This window comes from Geotrypetes seraphini, chromosome 2, assembly GCF_902459505.1.
Source record: "Geotrypetes seraphini chromosome 2, aGeoSer1.1, whole genome shotgun sequence".
Taxonomy (NCBI): Eukaryota; Metazoa; Chordata; class Amphibia; order Gymnophiona; family Dermophiidae; genus Geotrypetes; species Geotrypetes seraphini.
Window position 1 is genome coordinate 465,684,039 of NC_047085.1, and position 21,049 is coordinate 465,705,087.

The 21,049-nt window shown below is 42.7% G+C and overlaps 1 protein-coding gene across 6 annotated transcripts in view; it reads right to left on the bottom strand.

Annotated features, from left to right (window-relative positions):
• UBE3C (ubiquitin protein ligase E3C) overlaps positions 1-21,049 on the bottom strand; it is a 378,461-nt gene that overhangs the window by 21,724 nt on the left and 335,688 nt on the right. For 4 of the 6 annotated variants that reach the window (XM_033931605.1, XM_033931604.1, XM_033931603.1 and 1 more), the window contains 2 exons: positions 12,343-12,531; positions 12,170-12,236 (listed from right to left, as the gene is read on the bottom strand). In XM_033931605.1, the coding sequence (XP_033787496.1) occupies positions 12,170-12,236; positions 12,343-12,531 (256 nt within the window). Of the gene's footprint in view, positions 1-12,169; positions 12,237-12,342; positions 12,532-21,049 lie in introns of those variants that run through there. The other 2 variants (XR_004538176.1, XR_004538178.1) reach the window with 1 other exon arrangement.

The window sequence follows — 21,049 nt, forward strand, 5'->3', positions numbered from 1 at the left end:
CTCCGCTGCACGACTCATCTTCTACCAACCTTGCTACGCTCATGTCACCCCTCTCCTTAAGTCACTTCATTGGCTCCCTATCTGCCATTGCATACAGTTCATGATCTTATTGCTGACCTACAAGTGTGTGTTCATTCTGCTGCCCCTCAATCTCTCTCCTCACTTCTCTCTCTTTATACACTTCCCAGAGAACTGTGTTCCTCAATTAAGTCACTCTTAGCGTTACCCTTCTCCTCCACTGCCAATTCCAGACTTTGTTCCTTTCATCTAGCTGCCTCCTATGCCTGGAATAAATTACCAGTGTTTGTCCATCAAATCCCTTCCCTTGTTTAAAAGCAGACTGAAAACCCACCTTTTGATATAGCTCTCAATCCTTAACCCTTCTCCTCTGCCCTCCAACCCAGCCAGCTGATTAACCGTTCCCCTTAACTGTATCCATGACATCCTGTTTGTCTGTCTTGCCTGTTTAGATTGTAAGTTCTTTCAAGCAGGGACAGTTTTCTTATTATTTGTGACTCTGTGCAGTGCTGCGTGCATCTGGTAGTGCTATAGAAATAATTAGTAGTAGTAATAGTAGTAGTAGAAGAATCGATTGGACCGCCAGAACCAGTGTTTCTCAACTCGGTCCTAGAGTAGCCCCTTGCCAGTCAAGTTTTCAGGATATCTACCATGAATACGCACGAAAGAAATTTGCATAAAATGGAGGCAGTGTATTCAAATGAAGTTTATGCATATTCATGGTGGATATTCTAAAAACCTAACTGGCAAGAGGGTATTCCAGGACCAAGTTAAGAAACACTGCGCTAGACGGCCGAGGGATAAAAGCGGATCTCAGTGAAAACAAGGACATAGCGGAGAGATTAATTCTTTGCCTTGGTCTTCACCGAGGAAGATGTGGGGAAGATACCGGTATCAGAAATTGTATTCAATTCTGATGAAATCAGAGAAACTCATACAAATCTCTGTAACACTGGATGATGTAATGGGTCAATTTGACAAACTGAACAGTAGCAAATTGCCTGGACTAGATGGTATACATCCCAGGAGGGCTGATTGAGTTGGAACCCATCTTTGTGGAATATGCTCCCCCTTCCCCAGAATATTGCCCAGAAATAGTTCTCCCAGTCTATCTGGCTAATATTTGAGCACCTTTCCTCCAGAAACTTGCCATACGTCTTTTGAATCCTGCTATATTAGTTGCTTCAGTCACAATCCTGCAGCAATAGATTTCATAGCTAAATTATGCTCTTCATTGAAAATAAACTTACAAACCAAAAAACCCCCATTGTTCTACAATTTAATTTCAATCCGTTGGTCATTAATTTCATGGAGTGTCATCTTGTTTTTGTGATGTTTGAAAGGTTAAACAATCTCTCAATTTTTAACTGTTCCACTGAACTCATGATTTTACAGAAGCTCCCACATCCTCTCATTTATCTTTTCTTCCAGCTAAAGACCTCTAACCTGTTCTATCTCATCATTTTTGAGGCCCTTATCTGAATCTTTTCTAGTTTTGCTATATCTTTTATGAGACAGAGCGCCTAGAATCACACATACTGTATACACACTGTATACACAAGGTACATTCATAAGAAGGACCTATACAGAGGCAAAAAATGATATTTTCATTTTCTGAATACATTTTCTGAATAGTCTCTAAAATTGTATTTGCTCTTTAAGCAGCTGTAGCACATTCGGTTAAAACTTTTATGAATTTCCACAATGCTAAGACCTAGGCAATGAAGGCTTTAATGTTTCTTAACTCTTTTTCTTTTTAAAGTTCAAACATTCTTTATTGAAGAATTAATTATGGATATGATTGTATGTTCATTGTTTCAAATGGTTTTATTTGTCCCCTCAATTTACTATTGTTATACGCATTGAATATATTTGATACTGCGTTTATATCAAAATTTCAATAAACTTGAAACTTGATAACAGAACAATACAATATTGATATAATAACAACATCTCAATACCTGGAATCTTGAAATAACAAAATAATGAAAAAAATGGAATCATCAGAACAATATTGATGCAATAACAATATCGCAAAACCTAGCATCTAAGTCTAATGAAATGATGGCAAAGGAAAAACAGAGTAACTTAAATCAATAGCATCCAGCTAGTAGAAATAGGGGGGAAAAAAGAAAGACAAATAAGATAAAAAGTATGTCTCATGAGGTTAAATATTGCTGAAAACAAGACCATACATGTGTAATTTTATGATGACGAACAGTAAATAGAGTATCTTCCCTGAAGAATTAGGCCAGATTCTGAACACCCTGATCGTCAAAAATCCTAAAGAATCTACCAAACTGACCTCTAATTACAGACCAATCGCGAGCACTCCCTTCTTCATCAAACTGATGGAAGGCTTGGTCAACCAGGAACTAGTAATGTATTTGCACAAATTTAGCGTACTGCAAGACAATCAGTCAGGTTTTCGTTCTGGGTTCAGCACTGAAATTGTCATTGCATCACTGCTGGATTTCCTTCATACCATATTCAGTCAGGGTACCAGTGCCCTAATTCTGCAACTAGACCTGAGCAGTGCCTTCGATCTGGTCGACCATGTCATTCTGATTGACTGTCTGGAATCAATTGGTCTTTCAGGTAACGTGTTAAAATGGTTTTAGGGTTTTTTGAGCAAACAGTCATATAAAGTCTATAGTGGCAATAAAAAATCCTGTAGTTGGGTAAATTCTTGTGGAGTCCCGCAGGACTCTCCTCTATCTCCCACATTGTTCAACATATACCTTGCCTCACTGGGGAACTTACTACAAAGCTTAAAAATTAAATTTTATATCACCATAGTTATTCCACTTACTACTCTGACCTCCGAGACAAAGATTCATATATTATTCATTCTAGAACAAATTGAACTATGGATGACCGACTTCAAATTGAAGCTAAACACAGACAAAACTAAATTTTTCATGGCAAGCCCTAACAACAAAATCAAAGACTCATCGATCTACTTGAACGGTTAGATCTTCCCTATTGACCATTCCATTAAAATTCTGGGAGTGACTCTGGACCGCCACCTTACTCTAAATGCTCACACAGATTTACTGGTTAAAAAATGCTTCTCGTTACTTTGGAAACTGAGAACCATCAGAAAATACTTTGATGCAGCATCTTTCCACTTACTGGTTCAATCTTCCATCTTAAGCATGCTCATAGAAACATAGAACATGACGGCAGAAAAGGGCCACGGCCCATCGTCTGCCCACACTAATGGCCCACCCCCTAACTACCTCCATGAAGAGATCCCACATGCCAATCCCATCTTTTCTTAAAATCTGGCATGCTGCTGGCCTCAATTACCTATTGTGGAAGATTATTCCAGCGATCAACCACCCTTTCGGCAAAGAAATATTTTCTTGTGTCGCCATGAAATTTCCCACCCCTGATTTTCAACGGATGCCCTCTTGTTGCCGAGGGTCCTTTAAGGAAAAAGAGATCCTCTTCCACCTCGATATGGCCTGTGACATATTTGAACGTCTCGATCATGACTCCCCTCTCTCTGCGTTCCTCGAGTGAGTACAGCTGCAACTTACCCAGGCGTTCCTCATACGGGAGATCCTTGAGACCTGAGACCATCCTGGTGGCCATTCGCTGAACCGACTCAACTCTCCGCACATATTTTTGATAATGCGGCCTCCAGAATTGTACACAGTATTCCAGATAGGGTCTCACCATGGATCTGTACAACAGCATTATGACCTCGGGCTTACGGCTGACGAAACTTCTACGGATACAGCCCATGATTTGTCTAGCCCTGGATGAAGCTTTCTCCACTTGATTGGCAGTCTTCATGTCTTCGCTAATGATCACCCCCAAGTCACGTTCTGCTACAGTCCTTGCTAGGATCTCACCATTTAGGGTGAGAGTCCTGCATGGATTTTTGCCGCCAAGGTGCATGACCTTGCATTTTTTGGCATTGAAACTTAGTTGCCAAGTCTTTGACCAATGCTCCAGCAGGAGTAGGTCCTGCTTCATACTGTCGGGCATTGAGCTTTTGTCTGGCACCGTGCTTTCATCTGTTGTGCGGTTGCCTACTATGTTGCATAGTTTGGCGTCATCGGCGAATAATGTAATTTTACCTCGAAGCCCCTCAGCCAAGTCTCTTACGAAGATGTTAAATAGGATCGGGCCCAAGACCGAGCCCTGCGGCACTCCGCTGATCATCTCCGTCGTATCGGAGAGGGTACCGTTTACCACTACCCTCTGAAGTCTACCTCTAAGCCAGTCCCTAACCCATGCGGTTAATGTTTCACCCAGTCCCATCGAACCCATCTTGCTCAATAACCTGCGGTATGGGACGCTATCAAACGCTTTGCTGAAGTCCAAGTACAAGACGTCCAGAGACTCCCCTATATCCAGCTTTCTTGTTACCCAGTCAAAGAAGCTGATCAAATTTGAATGGCAGGACCTTCCCTTCGTAAAACCATGTTGATGGGGATCTTGTAGATTCTCCTCGTTCAGGATCGTATCCAATTGGCATTTGATTAGTATTTCCATAAGTTTACTCACTATCGATGTGAGGCTCACTGGTCTATAATTCTCAGCCTCCGTCCTGCATCCCTTTTTGTGGAGTGGAATGATGTTAGCCATTTTCCAATCCAACGGGACTCTTCCTGTACTTAGGGAAAGATTGAAGAGCGCGGATAACGTTAGGCCAGGACGTCACTCAACTCCCTGAGCACCCTGGGGTGTAGTTTGTCCGATCCCATAGCTTTGTTCACCTTGAGTCTTGATAGCTCCTCGTAGACACTGCTGGGCGTAAACTCAAAATTTTGAAACGGGTCTTCCGAGTTTTCCCTCGTCGGCAGCTGAGGGCCGGATCCCGGCGCCTCGCAAGTGAAGACCGAGCAAAAGTATTCATTTAAAAGTTTGGCTTTGTCGGAGACCGATTCTACATAGTTCCCGTCGGGTTTCCTAAGGCGTACTATCCCGTGTGTGTTTCTTTTTCTGTCACTAATATACCAGAAGAAGGATTTATCGCCCTTCTTGATTTTCTTCATTCGGAGTTTGGCCTCCCTGACTTCCGTTTTGACCACTTTTGACTTTGCCAGATAGTCTTCCTTGGATTCTCGCTTCCCTGATTGTTTGTAGAGGATGAACGCTCTTTTCTTCTTTTTTATGAAGTCTGAGATCTCCGCAGAGAACCACTGTGGTCTATTGTTTCTTCGCTGTTTACTTACTGATTTGACGTAGCGGTTGGTTGCTTCGTGTAAGGTTGATTTCAGAGTTGACCACATCAGTGTTCCCGCTAAGGTGCGCTGGCCTGCGCGCGCGCACAAAATATTACATCGCAGCGCAAAGTTTCTCTTCACAGCGCACACACGCGTCGCAAAGGTAAGGGGAGGTAAGGTAAGGGGACGCATTGGGGGGATTGCACTTCCCCACAATTGCCATGCTTCGGTTCCTCTTCTTCCTTCCTTCCTCCCCCCCCCCCCCCCCGCGGGACCCTGCGGCACCATCAACTCTTACTCCCTCTAATGTCGGCCCTGCAGCTCCAGACTTCCTCGCACCTTCTCCCCTCCCCCTTTGGATCGCTATTATTTTAAATGTTATAGCCGCGGAGCTGTATCCATCAGTGGAGATGTCTAACCTCGGCCTGCCCCGGAACTCTTACTGCAACAGTGACTTCCTGTTCCTGCCTAGACGGGCGGCTGCTGCAGTAAGAGTTCCGGGGCAGGCCGAGGTTAGACATCTCCACTGATGGATACAGCTCCGCGGCTATAACATTTAAAATAATAGCGATCCAAAGGGGGAGGGGAGAAGGTGCGAGGAAGTCTGGAGCTGCAGGGCCGACATTAGAGGGAGTAAGAGTTGATGGTGCCGCAGGGTCCCGCGGGGGGGGGGGGGGGAGGAAGGAAGGAAGAAGAGGAACCGAAGCATGGCAATTGTGGGGAAGTGCAGAGCTGCAGGGAAGAGTGTTGCGGTACCCAGCTGGAGGGAGAAGGAAGATGAGGGAGGGAATTAAAGGAGATGCCAGGGCTTGGAGCATAGGAGGAAGGTATGCCAGTCTAAGGGAAAAGGAAGGGGGAGATGTGAGAGCATGGAGGGGGAACGAAAGATGGAAGAAAAGGAAAGGAGAGAGATGCCAGAGAATCAGGGAAGGGGAGATACCAGACTATGAGGAGAGGTGTGGGAGAGGGAAGGCGAGGAGAGAGATGCCAGACCAATGGGGTGAAAGGAGAGATGGAAGGGGGAGGCATACAGTTTCTGGAAGGGGCATAGAAGGAGAGAAGATGCCATATAGGGGAAGAGAGACGGCAGACAGTGAATGGAAGGAAGAGAGTTACAAGAAGATGAGGAAAGGAGAAACCACAGAAGACAAAGGTAGAAAAAAATTTCTATTTATTTATTGCTTTAGGAGACATGTGTCACTGTTTCTGTGAAGCATTGTATGCAGAGTCCAGCTTCTTGCTGGTTCAATTTAACCTTTGTCTATGTATTTTTATTTTATCCCCCCTTTTACAAAACTGTGAAGCGTTTTTAGCACCAGCCTTGGTGGTAGCAGCTCTGATGCTCAGAATTTTATGAGCATCAGAGCTGTTACCTCCGTAGCTAAAATCCACACTACAGTTTTGTAAAAGAGGGAGGGGTTAGTTTGTGATTACATATTCCTTACTAGGCGAAGGTGTTTTCTGTGTTCTGTGTGTTCGAAAGACATGGTTTTCTGTTAGGATTGACGGTGTAGGATTGATCTGTGCTGGTCTGGCTTGTTTAGTTTTACAATGGGTGTATTGATGTACTGCTCACTGCAATATGTAAGATGCTGCCTTTTCCTAGGTTCTCATGTGTGACGTGTGGTTTGTTACTAAAAATCATGTTTTTCTTACAGATGGGGGGGGGTGCCAAAAAATGATGGGCCCCGGATGTTACATATGCTAGGTACGCCACTGTATGTAAAGATACCAGAAAGCTGGCGTAGCAAAAACTTCTAAGTTTTGAGTATTTAACCCTCCCACAATCTCACAGGCACTCGTTTCAAGTTTATTGAGATTTTGATTTAAACGCAATATCAAATATTTTCAATGCGTATAACAAAAATAAATTTGGGGAAATAAATAAAACCATTTGAACCAGTGTTCCCGCTAAGCTGCGCTGGCGTGCGCTGGCGCACAAAATATTACATCGCAGCGCACACGTTTCTCGTCACAGCGCACGATCGGAAGAGGCGTACGGCAGATGGCAGGGCGGCGAGAGGAGAATCGGGCGAGTTGGCTCATAACTTGCTGGCGCCCGATATTTTTGGCTCACGGTGAAAAAAGTTTGCTCACAACACCCGCCCGCTTAGAGGGAACACTGGACCACATTACCTCTACATTATCTATTTCGGCATGGTTTTGCAGTGCCCGATGGACGAAATCTCCCATGCTTTCAAAGTTTGTGCCCTTAAAGTTGAGGACCTTGGTTGATGTGCTTGACTTAGTGAAACCTTTCCTGAGGTTGAACCATATCATGTTGTGGTCACTGGAGGCCAACGTATCGCCTACCGAGACCTGTGACACTTTCTCTGTTAGTGAGTATTAGGTCTAGTATCATCCGATCCCTAGTGGGCTCTAATACCATTTGTCTGAGTATCGCTCCCTTTATAGAGGTTAATAGCTTCCTGTTGCCGCTGGTCGTAGCGGAAAGATTGTTCCAATCCACATCAGTCATATTGAAGTCTCCTAACAATACTGTGTCTCCACGCAAAGTGATATTCTCAATGTCTTTGACTAATTCTATATCCATGTCCTTCTGTTGTCTTGGAGGTCTGTATACTACACTAAGATACAGGCATTTGTCCTTCCCCCAGCCAAATTCACCCAGAGGAATTCCCCGGTGTACTTGACATCTGCAATTTTGGTAACTTTGATGTCCTCTTTAGTGTATAGTGCTACCCCTCCTCCCATTTTGCCCTCTCTGTCCTGCCGAAGTAAGTTGTATCCCGGTATAGCCATATCACATCCATGGGAGTCCGTGAACCAAGTCTCGGATATCGCCACCACATCTAGGTCGGCGTTCCTCATTTCCGTCTCTAATTCCAGAATCTTATTGCCCAAACTGTGGGCATTAATGTACATAGCCCTCCATACTTTATGTTTGCTATGTCTCTGTGTAGATATTCCTGCTTGAGCTAATTGGACTCCTATAATACTGTTTGCAATGTGTGTACTTACCTCTGACTCAGAAATGCAGTGTGTACTTACCTCGGACTCAGAAATGGATTGGCAACTTACCTCGCCAAGTTGGTTACTTGCGCCAGCACGTGAGTGGGTACCCTCCCCCAACTTACCTAGTTTAAAGCCCTACGAAGTAGGCGGGCTAGTCGGTATCCAAAGACGTTCTTTCCCCTTCTGGTCAGGTGAAGTCCGTCAGGTCCCTGCTCGATTATTATTTACTTGGGATCCTTCAAAAAACCATTCTAAGACTCAGAGTCATTCAAAATTCAGCAGTTCGACTGATCTTTGGGCTGAAGAAATGGGATCACATAAGCCCCTATTATCAATAACTCCATTACTAAGTGCCCTGGAGACACAAATTCTGGAGACACAAATTCTGTTTAAGTTCTCTTGTCTGTGTTATAAATCAATACTTGGTCTGGCCCCCACTTACCTAGTTTTCCAATTTAATCTGGCAAGTTCTATTAGGCCCACACGAAGAATACATCTGTTCACCTACCCAACAGTAAAGGCCTGCCACTATAAAAGATTCCTGCCCAGAACCCTCGCCTTCCAGGCAGGCAAATGGAACCACTGGCTGAGTAACGTTATCACGCACTCCTCAACCTACCTCAATTTCAGAAAATTGATAAAAACGACTTTATTCAATCGATTTGTAAACTAAGAATTTTTATAGCACTGCAAATTCAACCATTAACCTTAAGAACTATATAGCTTTCTGCTTCTTCCATTATATAAGATTGTATAGATGTCTTTGAATTGTTGACCTCTCCGCTGATTGTCCAGCGTTTCTTGTTGTAAACCGCCTCAAACTTTTCATGGCTTTGGCGGTATATAAAAATAAAATTATTATTATTATTATTACTAGCCACCTCAAATTTATGATTTAGACAGACCAAATTCCACCACATGGAAACATGTAGGTCAGATTGAATCTTCCAATTTTTAAAGATCACTTTAAGAGCCAGCGCCAGTAAAATGTCCAATAAACTAGCATGATCCTCACTTAACTTTTTTTCATTCCCAAAGTTTATTTATTAATAGTTTATAAAAACAAAAATAAAACAGCTGAAATTATGCTAGTATACAAATATTTTGAAAAGTAGTAACAATATGTAGGCGCATACTACAATAACCATAGATGCAGTCCCATCACTGCACAATCGCAGTATATAACTTTCTTCCAAACCCCCTCCCCCCACAAAACAATTTCCATTCCCACCCTACAAATATGCCTACTAGTCCATATATTCTCCTCAATCAGACTATCATATCCTGCTTTATAGGGTATGTGACTCCCTTGAAAAATACCTTTACCATAAAGACAGATACAGCAGATTTTTCAGAGGGTCACTGAGATTAAGCTGCCATGGTTAGGGAAGCATAGTGGGAAGAGTAGGGGAGAAGGGAGGTTATAAAAGGAGAGTATGAGCTAAATTATACTCCTGCCAATGTCCTAGCACAGGAGGCTCCTAAATGTTTTTTGGGAGAGGACAGAGAATAGATCAAGAAAGTTTGACAGAAAATACAAGCTTTTATTTTCCTGCCAAAGCCCAGTGTACTGAGGGAGACTCTTATTGGTTCCTGGGAGAGGACAGAGATAAATTAATTAAAAGTGAGAAGATAATATTTTGGGAAAAGACAGAAGGGCATGGTTTTCCTCAATCTCCTGCCAACACCCTGTATGCTGAGGGAGATCCTTTTATGATTCCGAAGGGTAGAATGGACAGAGAAATAATTGGATGATCAATTGAAAAAATTGCTTAAACCTGGTGACTGCCAACACTGAGTGAATTGTACGAGTATAGTTAAATTGAAAATGTGCAATCAAGTTAAATAAAAAGTTCCTGTTTTGTTCAATTGCATCTTGGACTGGGCTGGATTTCTTTCAGCTAGGAAGTTGTGTCTGGTCTGAGTGGGTGGCGATTGAGATCTGGGATTGCAACTTCTCTGGCTACCGGAGCTATCCAGCCCCAGCCTACACCCAAGCTTGAGAGAGATTATGAAGCGAGGTCAATGTGATCTGTGAGGACTGTGTGTGAAAACCACCATCATTATTCTTTCTGTGAGCCCTGGTGGCAGGTCTCCGACCTGAGGAGCTGGCCTGTAGAGTGGCTTCAAGGTAGAACCAGGGCTACAAAATGGCGCCCAACATAGGGCATAAGGAGTGTGAATTCTGGATAAACACATAACCGGAGTCCAGAGGAGGAGGAATACAGCATGGAGTATGGCGGATTGAAAAACTATGGGAAGAAATATTCCCAAGAACTGTGAGTAATGCTGACCTGGAAGGCAACTGGGAGGAGGAGGGGGACGTGAAGATGGCACCTTTTCCCACCAGGAGAAACAGCGTGACATCAGTATAATGCAAGAGGAAGAGAATGAGTCAGACCGGAAACATCCCCTGATTGGGGATTTACATGTGGAGATCAAGAGTGGAAAGAATTGTGCCCAGCCTATAGGTGAGAGAAATAAATGATTATCACCATTGAGATATCAGTCGAGAATAGAATCCTCGTGGGCCTCATGTGCAACCTGGGGAGTTCAACTGCCCATACAACTATGTTGCTCAGCCTGCAAGAAAGTTTTTCCAATGGGAGAGGCTGATGGAAACTGAGACCCTGTCAGTGCAAATGGAGGAGTAGTCCCTGGGTTACATGATCCCTGGGTGGAGCTCAGGAGGGCAGAAAAAGAAAAGTTTCCCCAGATGAGTTGAGCAGAGTGCTTCCTCTGGCACTTAGTATGGGATTTGTGGAAGCCATGGTAACCGTATGTTCCTCTACACACGATGGTAGTGGTGGAGGTCCACAGGGAGGCTTGGGTACATGAAGAGATATTCAACAACATGAGACCAGAACCTACCTGCAAAGGCTATAGTTCAGACGATGCCAGCTACCGAGGAGAGATACATTAGTGGAGAGACTGGCAGATTGGCTGGACTGTCCAAAAACACTGTGTGGGAGTGGACAGAAATCACAGAAGGAAATTCTACAGTATGACTCGTACCCTTCCGGAATGGTAGTGGTATGTCTGAGAAATGCAAAGACTTAATGCAACTTTCTGTACACTGTGAAAATCAGAATTAGTGAGCATATGGATAAACATGGCTTAATGGGTCCTTCATAAGTCCTAGCTGCCTGTACCACAAACATGTGCTTTATTTCCAACTGTACCATGCCACTGCTTAGTCTGAAGTTAACTATTTGAGCTGGGTAGTGCAAGAACAGCTTCTTATCTCAAATCTCATGAGCCTTGAAACCATGAGAGCAAGCAGCTCTGCCTGCACTATGTGGTTCAATCAGATTCACTGTGAGCTCGATGTTGGCACAGTATAGCTAGAAAGTACATTTTTGGAGTAGAGGCAGTCAGACAAAATTAGCAGAAAACAACTGAGCAGATGGGAGAGGAAGGGCTGGTTAACTGGGTGGGACCAACTAGAGAGTGTTCAGATTGCTCGGATGTCTGGTGAGGACAATGCAAATGAGCGAGAATCAGACTGGTTGAGGGCAGTGGAGGGAGAGATGAGTGAGACACTAGCTGAGGTCAGGAGGGGAGAAATGAGAGGACGGACTGGTTGAGGACAGTCACATTCTCTTATGCACCCCCATTTTCACTAATGGGATCTTGGTAAAGCCAAGAGGCAAATGCCTGAGGCAGTTATCACAGAAATTAACCTATGCTGCTGGAAGCATACTTTAGGGGTGGGGGAAAGGCCTGTTGGTTTCTGCCAGTGCTGACACATTGGCACCCTAAGGACCTGTTTGCCCCATGTCTGTCCACAAATGCTCACAAATATAAGGGCCTAAGCCACCTCAGTTTGAGACTTCTATCTTGCTAGGACTGCCTGTTAGTAGACAACCAAAACGCTCCCACTTAAGGTAAGAGCAGCAACTGAAAGATCGCCTTCCTAGATTTTTTTTGTCAGTTTATTAAATCTAATATTTTGTGCATGTTTACTTTGGATTTTTAAAGTTTGAACATACCTGAGTAGTTTGTGAAGGATTTAAGATCATCCAGACAAATGGGAACCTGTGCACCAGAAATCAAGACCTAAAACATAAATGAAAAATTGTAATACATGGTTGTAATTCAAAACATTCATACTTTGAATACTGTATAAAATCATTCTTCATCATGAACTAGAAATTTCCTGTACCTGGATTTCTTGCTGATCAAACATTCTAAGCCACTCCAGGTTTACCACATTTGCCAAGCCTTGTCTGAATGCAAGGCAATGATGCCTTATCTGTTTATTTAGTCTGTAGTCTGCAACAAGATGAATATAAGCTATTCTATTAGCACTTGTGACTGGGATATCCTTGCCGCCTGGCTTCAGTTCAACCACCTGCAAATATAAAAATAACTATATTCAAAACTCAGAAAACAATTGCATGCAACAGGATACTGTCATAACTAGGAAGCAGAGATTACCTGTAACAGATGCTCTCTGTGGAAAGCAGAATGTGATTGATGCCATCCACAGAGCCTACATGGGAAAAACCATCTTCCAGTTTAGAAAAATTCTGGAAGTTTTTGAAAGACCCTAACACATGTGTGCAACTTTCTGCTTCATGTTTTACAAAAACAAGCTTCAAAAAAGCTTAGTTAGGAGATAGTTAATGGTTAATAACAGGAAAACACTTCTCTTTTCAGTTAATGGTTAATAACAGGAAAACACTTCTATTTTCAAAGGGAGATTCAAACAATATTCCCCAAAATTACAGACCAATAACTTGTACACCTATAATTTATAAACTGTTCACTGTAATAGATGCCAACAGAATATACCGTACTTGTAAGACACTGATTCCAGTAAAATGGCAATAGAAAAGAAGAGAACTAAGAGGGGAATATTATGATATTAAAGACCAGTTAATGCTATATAAAGTCATCATGGCTGGTGCTAAAAGCAGAGAGTCTCATTATGGCAAGGATTGATTATAAGCAAGCATTAAATACATGTACATCTTATATTAGTGATTCACAAACCTGTTCTGGGGAACCACCAGCCACTAGAACACCAACACAGACATTGTAAAACTAAACAAGCCAGATCCAGTACAGTCAATTGATCCTGTAGTCAATGCTATCAGAAAGCCATGTCCCTTTTATACACACAGATACACCCTCGCCCAATATGAAATAATCACAAACTAAAAATAGAAATATGAAGACAAAAGTTAAATTGAACCGCCAAGAAACCAGACTCTGCATACAATGCAATACTACAACACCACAAAAACAGTAATGCATGTCCTCTAATACTGTGCAAAATACAAAGACAGTAGATGTAAATCTGAAAAGACTGATATATAACAATCACCACTTTACAAATAAAAATAAAACAAATAATGAGAAATAAGAAAATACAATTTTATTGGACTAATCCCCGTAAGCTTGTTCCCCATCCCCGCAAACCACCTGATTCCATCCACACAAGCCTTGAATTGTTTTATATTGAACTTATTATATTAAAGTATAAAAAGAAACAATATTCTGTACAATTGTCAATTTATAAATCAGCGTCTTCTCCCCACTCTCTCTTCCCCATTTCCCTTCAGCATCCTCAGCTCACTCTCTCTCCACTTTCCTTCAGCGCACGCACATAAAAACAAGCAAGTAATTTTATATCATTTTCATTCTATTCATTCATAGAAATTAAAGTCTAAATAATGCCAGTCACATAACAAAACATGATTTTACAAAAATAATTCCCTGCACAGTCAAGCCTGCAAGGATTACTAGATGTCTTTCAGCAGCTCCCCTCCCTCCCTCCCCCTTACCTTCGTGGCCAAGTCAAAATGATCTACCAACAATAAAATTTTAAAAACACAAAGCACACTGTACGCAGAGAAAATGTTAATTATCATTTATATTCCGCAGGTTTTCAAAGAGGTCAAGGCAGATGACTTTATGCAATGTCACCTCAGTAACAACTATACAAAAATAGACAAATATACCCCCTCCCTTTTTACTAAACTGCGATAGTGGTTTTTAGTGCAGGGAGCTGCGCTGAATGCCCCACGCTGCTCTCAACGCTCATAAACTCCCTGCGCTAAAAACCGCTATTGCGGTTTAGTAAAAGGGGCCATAGTGCAAAATATAGACAGCATATATAAATTCTCAAAACAGACACATTTTGATCACTAAATTGAAAATAAATCATTTTTCCTACCTTTGTTTGGTAATTTCATCAGTCTCTGGTTGCACTTTATTCTTCTGACTGTGCATCCAATATTTCTTCCCTTCTTTCAGCCTCCTGTATGCTTCCTCTCCTCCAGACCTCATTCCCTCCCCCAACTTTTTCTTTCTTTAATCCTGCCCCCTTCTTTCTTTCTCTCTCCATGCCCCCTTTCTTTCTGTATGTCTGTCTTTCTCTCTCTTCATGCCCCATTTTTTCTTTTTTTCACCCTGCCTCCTTTCTTTTTGGCTCCCTGTTCCCCCCCCCCCCGTTTCTTTCTTTCTTTCTCCCTCCCCTATGCCACCGCCATTGGGAAAATGCTGCCACCGCCGCTGGAGAATAGGCTGCCACTGCCGCCATCAGGAACAGGCTGGCTCCGAGTTCGCCCTGCTTCTCTTCCCCGCAGGGCCGATCAACTCTTTGCTGCCCAATGTCAATTCTAAAGTCGGAGAGGATGTTCCGGGCCAGCCAGAGGATGTTCCGGGGCTGGCCCAGAATGTACTCTCTGACGTCGGAATTGACATCAGGCGGCGAGAGTTAGTCGGCTCTGCAGGGAAGAAAAGAAGGGAGAACTCGGCCGGCTTGTTCCCGATGAAGGCAGTGGAAGCCTTTCCCCAGCAGCAGCCTATTCCCCGGTGGGTGGCCAGCTGTGCACCCCCTTGGCGGACTGCCCCCCCTCCCCTCTTGGTACACCACTGCCCGTGTGTGTGTGTGTGGGGTGGGCAGAGAAAGTGACCCAGTCCAGAAAAGAGGGTGGGAAGGGAAGAACAGATGCTGGACCTACAAATGTGGGTGGGGGATGAGAGAGAGAGGAAGAGAGAATGACTCAGATCAAAAAGGTATGGTATGGGGTATAGTATTAGTTAGGCCTATTTTTAACTCTCAAACAACCAGAAACTACATTTATCCAGCATTTACCAATCCCCATGGGTGCTGGATAACTGAGAGTTTACTGTATGTTGAATGACAAATTTACAGAAGCCAGGTGAACAACATACACTCCCTGGCAAAATTACCTAAGAGCCCAGAGTATTTACAGATTTTCAGAATAAAAAGTATACACTCTTAGTCTGTTGGTATAAGGTCATCAATGCAGGCAGGTGGCGAGAATCATCTTCTGCTTGATATTCTTGGTTCTTATGACATAGTGTTTATAATCTATGAGTGCTGCCCCATACCTTTTGCAGATACATCTTTTATACAAAATTTTATCGGAGAGTGATCCAAGATGGCCGAAAGCTAGGAGGTCTGAGTTCCATTCTCCCTTGCTCCCTTCGAATTATTTGTTTGCAAGAATTTTACCTGTTTAGAAAATGCTGAAGAGGAGAGGACGAAGCGCTGGTGGAGCCTCACAGCGCTCCAGGACGGCCATCTTCGGCAACATTGAAGAGCTGGTGAGGAGAATGCAGGAGACGCAGATACCATTGGGGAGTTCCCTGCAGGAGTCGCACAGTGGTGGCGAATCTGTGCCGTTCTCCATAGGGCTGAAAACATCGTTAAGCCCCGATGTGAGAGCACCTCCCCCACGCCCTCAGTCCACCAGTTACCCGCGAGCGGAGGTACTTCCAGAGGTCGGAGTTCACCTCCTCCCGGAAGCTAAGGAGATCGGAAGGGGAACTGTGCCGTTGGGGTCCTTGCTGTTACAGGGAAGCCCGAATGTGGAGACTGAGGAGGGAGCGGAGGGAGAAGTAAGAGCCCAACAGGACGTTCGAAGAGATAGATTGCCAATGGGTAAGCTAAATAAACCTAATTTACACTCATTTCAAATAGAGAAGCCCCAGGAGGTAACATTAGACTCCTTGTGGGATCTTGTGGCTAATCTGGCAAAGTCCATAAATCCACAATTACAACAACTTGAAAATAAATTCAATGATCGTGAGACCGAGATTAAAAATCTGAAGATTGGAATTGAGGACTCTAAAACCTCAATACAGAACGTTTATCAAGAACTAAAAGTTTCTAAACAAATTACTGAGTCATTAATCAAAGATAATACCAACTTAAGAAGGAAGATGGAGGCAATGGAAAATTTCTCCTGGAATAATAATCTTAGATTAATTAACTTTCCCAGGGTGCCTATAATAGCCCCTAGAGAAATGATAAAACGCTATATGATGGAAATATTGGAGATTTCTGAAGAAACATTACCTCCATTTACACAGGTTTATTACCTTCCTAATAAGACACAGGATCAGCGACAACAACAAAATTTGGGACAAGATTCAATGAATATATCTAACATTTTGGAAACATTTGATAAAGAATTAGCGGTATCAGCAACTTTACTTTTAACAGTAGCTCTCGCACCAGATAAAAACTGGTTACTGAGACTTTTCTTTAAAAATAAACAAAAATAATTTTTAGGTTGTAAAATACAGATATTTCCAGATTTGACCAAGGAGACCCAGCGAAGGAGATGTGAATTTTTGTTAAGGAAACCTGGTGTTATAGCTCTAGGGGCCACATTTTACTTGCGACATCCATGTAAATGTGTACTTAATTATCGTTCACATAAATTTGTTTTCTTTGAGCCATCTCAACTGACAACCTTTCTCTCAACTTCATGTTTGGAGAAAGATGGAACATAAGTGCTAAGTTTAATGAAGGGTGTACTAACCTCAGCCAACTAGTATATTTTTGCAATTATAATTCTACTTATTATTTTCACCTATCACCTATCTTGGATCCCATTTGAGGACTTGAGTAGAAATTTAAGCTTTTATTTGATGTTAAATATTTTATAATGTTTACTTATCTATTTTCTTGCTGAATTTCCTTTCTATACAAGTTAATCTTGATTATATTGAAAATTCAATAAATATAATTCAAAATACAAAATTTTATCAGAAGTGACCTTCAAATCATGATGCCATCATGATCAGTCCATGCTCAGTTGTTTTAGAAATGGCAAATGAGATGAAATTATTACTTGATCAATTTAAAATGAAAAGAGAGATAGGGGATGAATGGTATACTATAAGTTGTGGGGCGGGGGGATAGTGGGTTTGCGTGTCTATTCAATCTGTATCCAAGTTCACATGATTTATTTCAGAGGGTGGGTTAGTGAGGGTAGTGGATTTACTGGGATCCTGGATGAGTATAGGGGATTGCTTAATAAAGTTCTTTATGGTTGGAAGGGAAATAATTTGAATTTTATTGTAAATCATTTCAGATGTCACTAAAAATATTTTCATTGAATGTCAATGGACTTAATCATCCTATTAAGAGGAAAAAAATAGTCAACTTTTTAAAGCAGCAGGAAGCGGATATATATTTTATTTAGGAAACTCACTTATCCTTTCTTCGTTGCTTCGCCACATCCGCTTGACACCAAATCACCACTATGTATCAATATTCTTAATTACCCTATCCAACCTACCATAAAGATACTAGGTGTAACTTTGGATCAGTGCCTAACCATGAGAGACCAGGTGGACTCCTTGATCAGAAAGGGATTTTTCACTCTCTGGAAACTCAGGTCCATTAAAGCTTATTTCGATACAGCGGCATTCAGAACCCTAGTCCAATCCCTTGTACTGAGTCTACTTGACTACTGTAACATCGCCTATTTAGCAATTTCCCAAAAGAACATGCAGCGTTTACAACTGATGCAAAATGCAGCGGTCAAACTGATCTTTGGGCTGAGGAAGTTTGACCACGTGACACCCTACTACCGGCAGCTGCATTGGCTGCCAATGGAGGCGCGCGTAAAGTTTAAATTTGCCTGCTTCTGCTTCAAAGCACTACACGGACTTGCCCCTAAATATATAACTGACCTTTTCGTCTTCTCAGCCAACAGACACAAGAGAAGCTCACATTCCAACTTCGTTTCCCCCCCAGTGAGAGGTTGTAAACTGAAAAAACACCATGAACATCTTCTCTCGCACCAAGCAGCATCATGGGGTAAAGACCTAGAACAATTGCTTTCGCCCACTACTTATGAGAAATTTAGGAAAACACACCTGTTCCTAAAGTATCTAGACCAGTGTTTTCAACCTTTTTTGGGCAAAGGCACACTTGTTTCATGAAAAAAATCACGAGGCACACCACCATTAGAAAATGTTAAAAAATTTAACTCTGTGCCTATATTGACTATATATAAAGTAATTCTCTTGAATAGGAATCAAATAAACACAAAGAAAGTATTTTATAATGCTGCCACCGCCAACAACACCGTTGGCGGCGGTGGCACTCAAGTGGCTAAAGAGCCGCAGTTTGCCGGCCTAGGGACAACACTGGAGGGTGGCCAGCTGTGCACCCCCTTGGGACGTAAACCCGGGGTGGGGCAGACCACCCCCCCCCACCCTGGTATGCCACTATCTGTACCTCACTCCCTCCCTATGACCAAAAATTCTCCTTTCTTCTATTCCCCGTGTACACAACCATCTCTTTCCCTCCCTTCCTCTCTCCAAAGTCCACGCCTTCTGTGTCCAAACACTCATTCCCTCCCCCACCTCAGCATCTCTTTCCCTCCCTTCCTCTCTCCCAAGTCCATTTCTTCTGTGTCCAAAAACGCATTCCCTCCCCCACCTCAGCATCTCTTTCCCTCCCTTCCTCTCTCCCTCCCTTCCTCTCTCCCAAGTCCATTTCTTCTGTGTCCAAAAACTCATTCCCTCCCCCACCTCAGCATCTCTTTCCCTCCCTTCCTCTCTCCCAAGTCCATGCCTTCTGTGTCCAAAAACGCATTCCCTCCCCCACCTCAGCATCTCTTTCCCTCCCTTCCTCTCTCCCAAGTTCATGCCTTGTGTCCAAAACGCACTACCTCCCCCCTTTTGTGTTCCGTGTTTGCCTACCAGCCCATCTTTGCAACTTTCTCAGCAAAACGAAGCTCAAGCCGCGAGGCTTGTCTTCTGCTTCCTGTCTGCCCTGCCGCACACAAATAGCCGAACGGAAGTATTCTCCGACGTCAGCGCTGACGTCGGAGGGCAGGCTTTGCTTAAGCCCTCCCTCCGACGTCAGCGCTGACATCGGGGAACGCTTGCGATCGGCTATATGTTAGCTGCAGGGCAGGCAGGAACAGAAGACGAGCCTCGCGGCTCGAGTTGTATTGAACTCCGCGGGTCCCCCGTCCAGCTCTCTCCTGTCCACGTGGGGCGGACCGCCCCTCTCCCTAGACTGGTGATACTGCCCTGATGGCGGCCCTGACCGTACGGCACACCAGGCAACATCTCGCGGCACACAGCGGTTGAAAAACACTGATCTAGACAACTGATCCTCTCTTCTCTCTCCCCTCTATAGCGATTAACTTGTTCTATTGATCACTCTCTCCTCAAAAATGGATTTCCTATCCTATTAACCCTCTTTCTTCCTCCCCTCTTAAAGTCAATCAATTTGTACCTTTGCTTAATCTTTGTAAACCGCATAGAACTTCACGGCATTTGGGTATATAAGCTGTTATTATTATTATTATCCACTATTGAAGCGGCCAAGTTGGAATGGGGGTGGGTTAAGCATAGTTTTTTCGCTCCTGCGGTGGAGAAAAAGGCTGGGGTTGCTATCCGAGTACATAAAAAATGCTCAGCTGCATTTAGTGCAATCTCAGCAGATCCCATGGGAAGATGGATTCAAGTGAACATGAGCTCAGGAAAAGATATTCTGACGCTTTTTAATAATAATAACAGTTTATATACCGCAGGACCGTGAAGTTCTATGCAGTTTACAATGATTAAAAATTCTACAAATTGAGTAGAACTGGCAAGTTAAAACTAGTGAACAGCGGCTCTAGAGATCGGTTATTGTGAGAAAGATTGTACAAATCAACTGCCTAAGTACTTCAGAAACAGATATGTTTTTAGGTGTCTCCTGAATTCCCCATAAGTATTAGCAAGCATAAGTAATTGTTCCAGGTCTTTACCCCATAATGCTACATGATATGAGAGAAGATGTTGATGATGACACTTGAATTTACATCCTCTAACCGGTAGAGATACAAAATTCAGGTGTGAAAATACCCTATAAAGTACGTCACAAAATGTACAAAAACACTAGGTACTTGTGAAAGAATCAGTGTCACTAGAGACTGCAGATTGATTAAAGCTGGGATTACGTAGTGGCAGTAGGCCCTATAGCTTAACAATCACACTGAGACTATACATATACTCATTATTAATATTTAAGACATATATTTATTTATTTATTGTATTAGGTGGAATCTCTAGTGACACTGATTTTTTCACAAATCAGGCAGAATTCAAATCAGGCAGAATTTTTCAAAACTCTTCAGCAGTTGATTTTGCCACTGGCTACTTCTAATTTAATAGTAGCAGGGGACTTTAATGCTGTTATAGATCCATTGCTGGATAAACAACCCAGTAGGCTAATAAAATCACTGGGTTTAGATAATTTAGTACAGTCCTGTGGCTTGAAAGATATGGCAGATTCTTCATTTTAATGCTCGGGAATTTTCTTTCTGCTCCCAAGTACATAAATCGTTTTCAAGAATAGATTATATTTTTGTTTCAGATCAATTAACTCAGCAGGTTACAAAAGCCAGCATAGACCCAATTATTTTATCAGATCATGCTGGAATTTGGATTGAATTTAAATTTGCTGAACAAGATTGTAGTAGAACGGTTTGGAGATTCAATAATACATTGCTTGCAAATTTAAACTTTCTTGAGGAATTTCAATTAAAAATTAATATTTTCAACTCAATGCCTCAGAGGAAATCTCTTTGGAAACA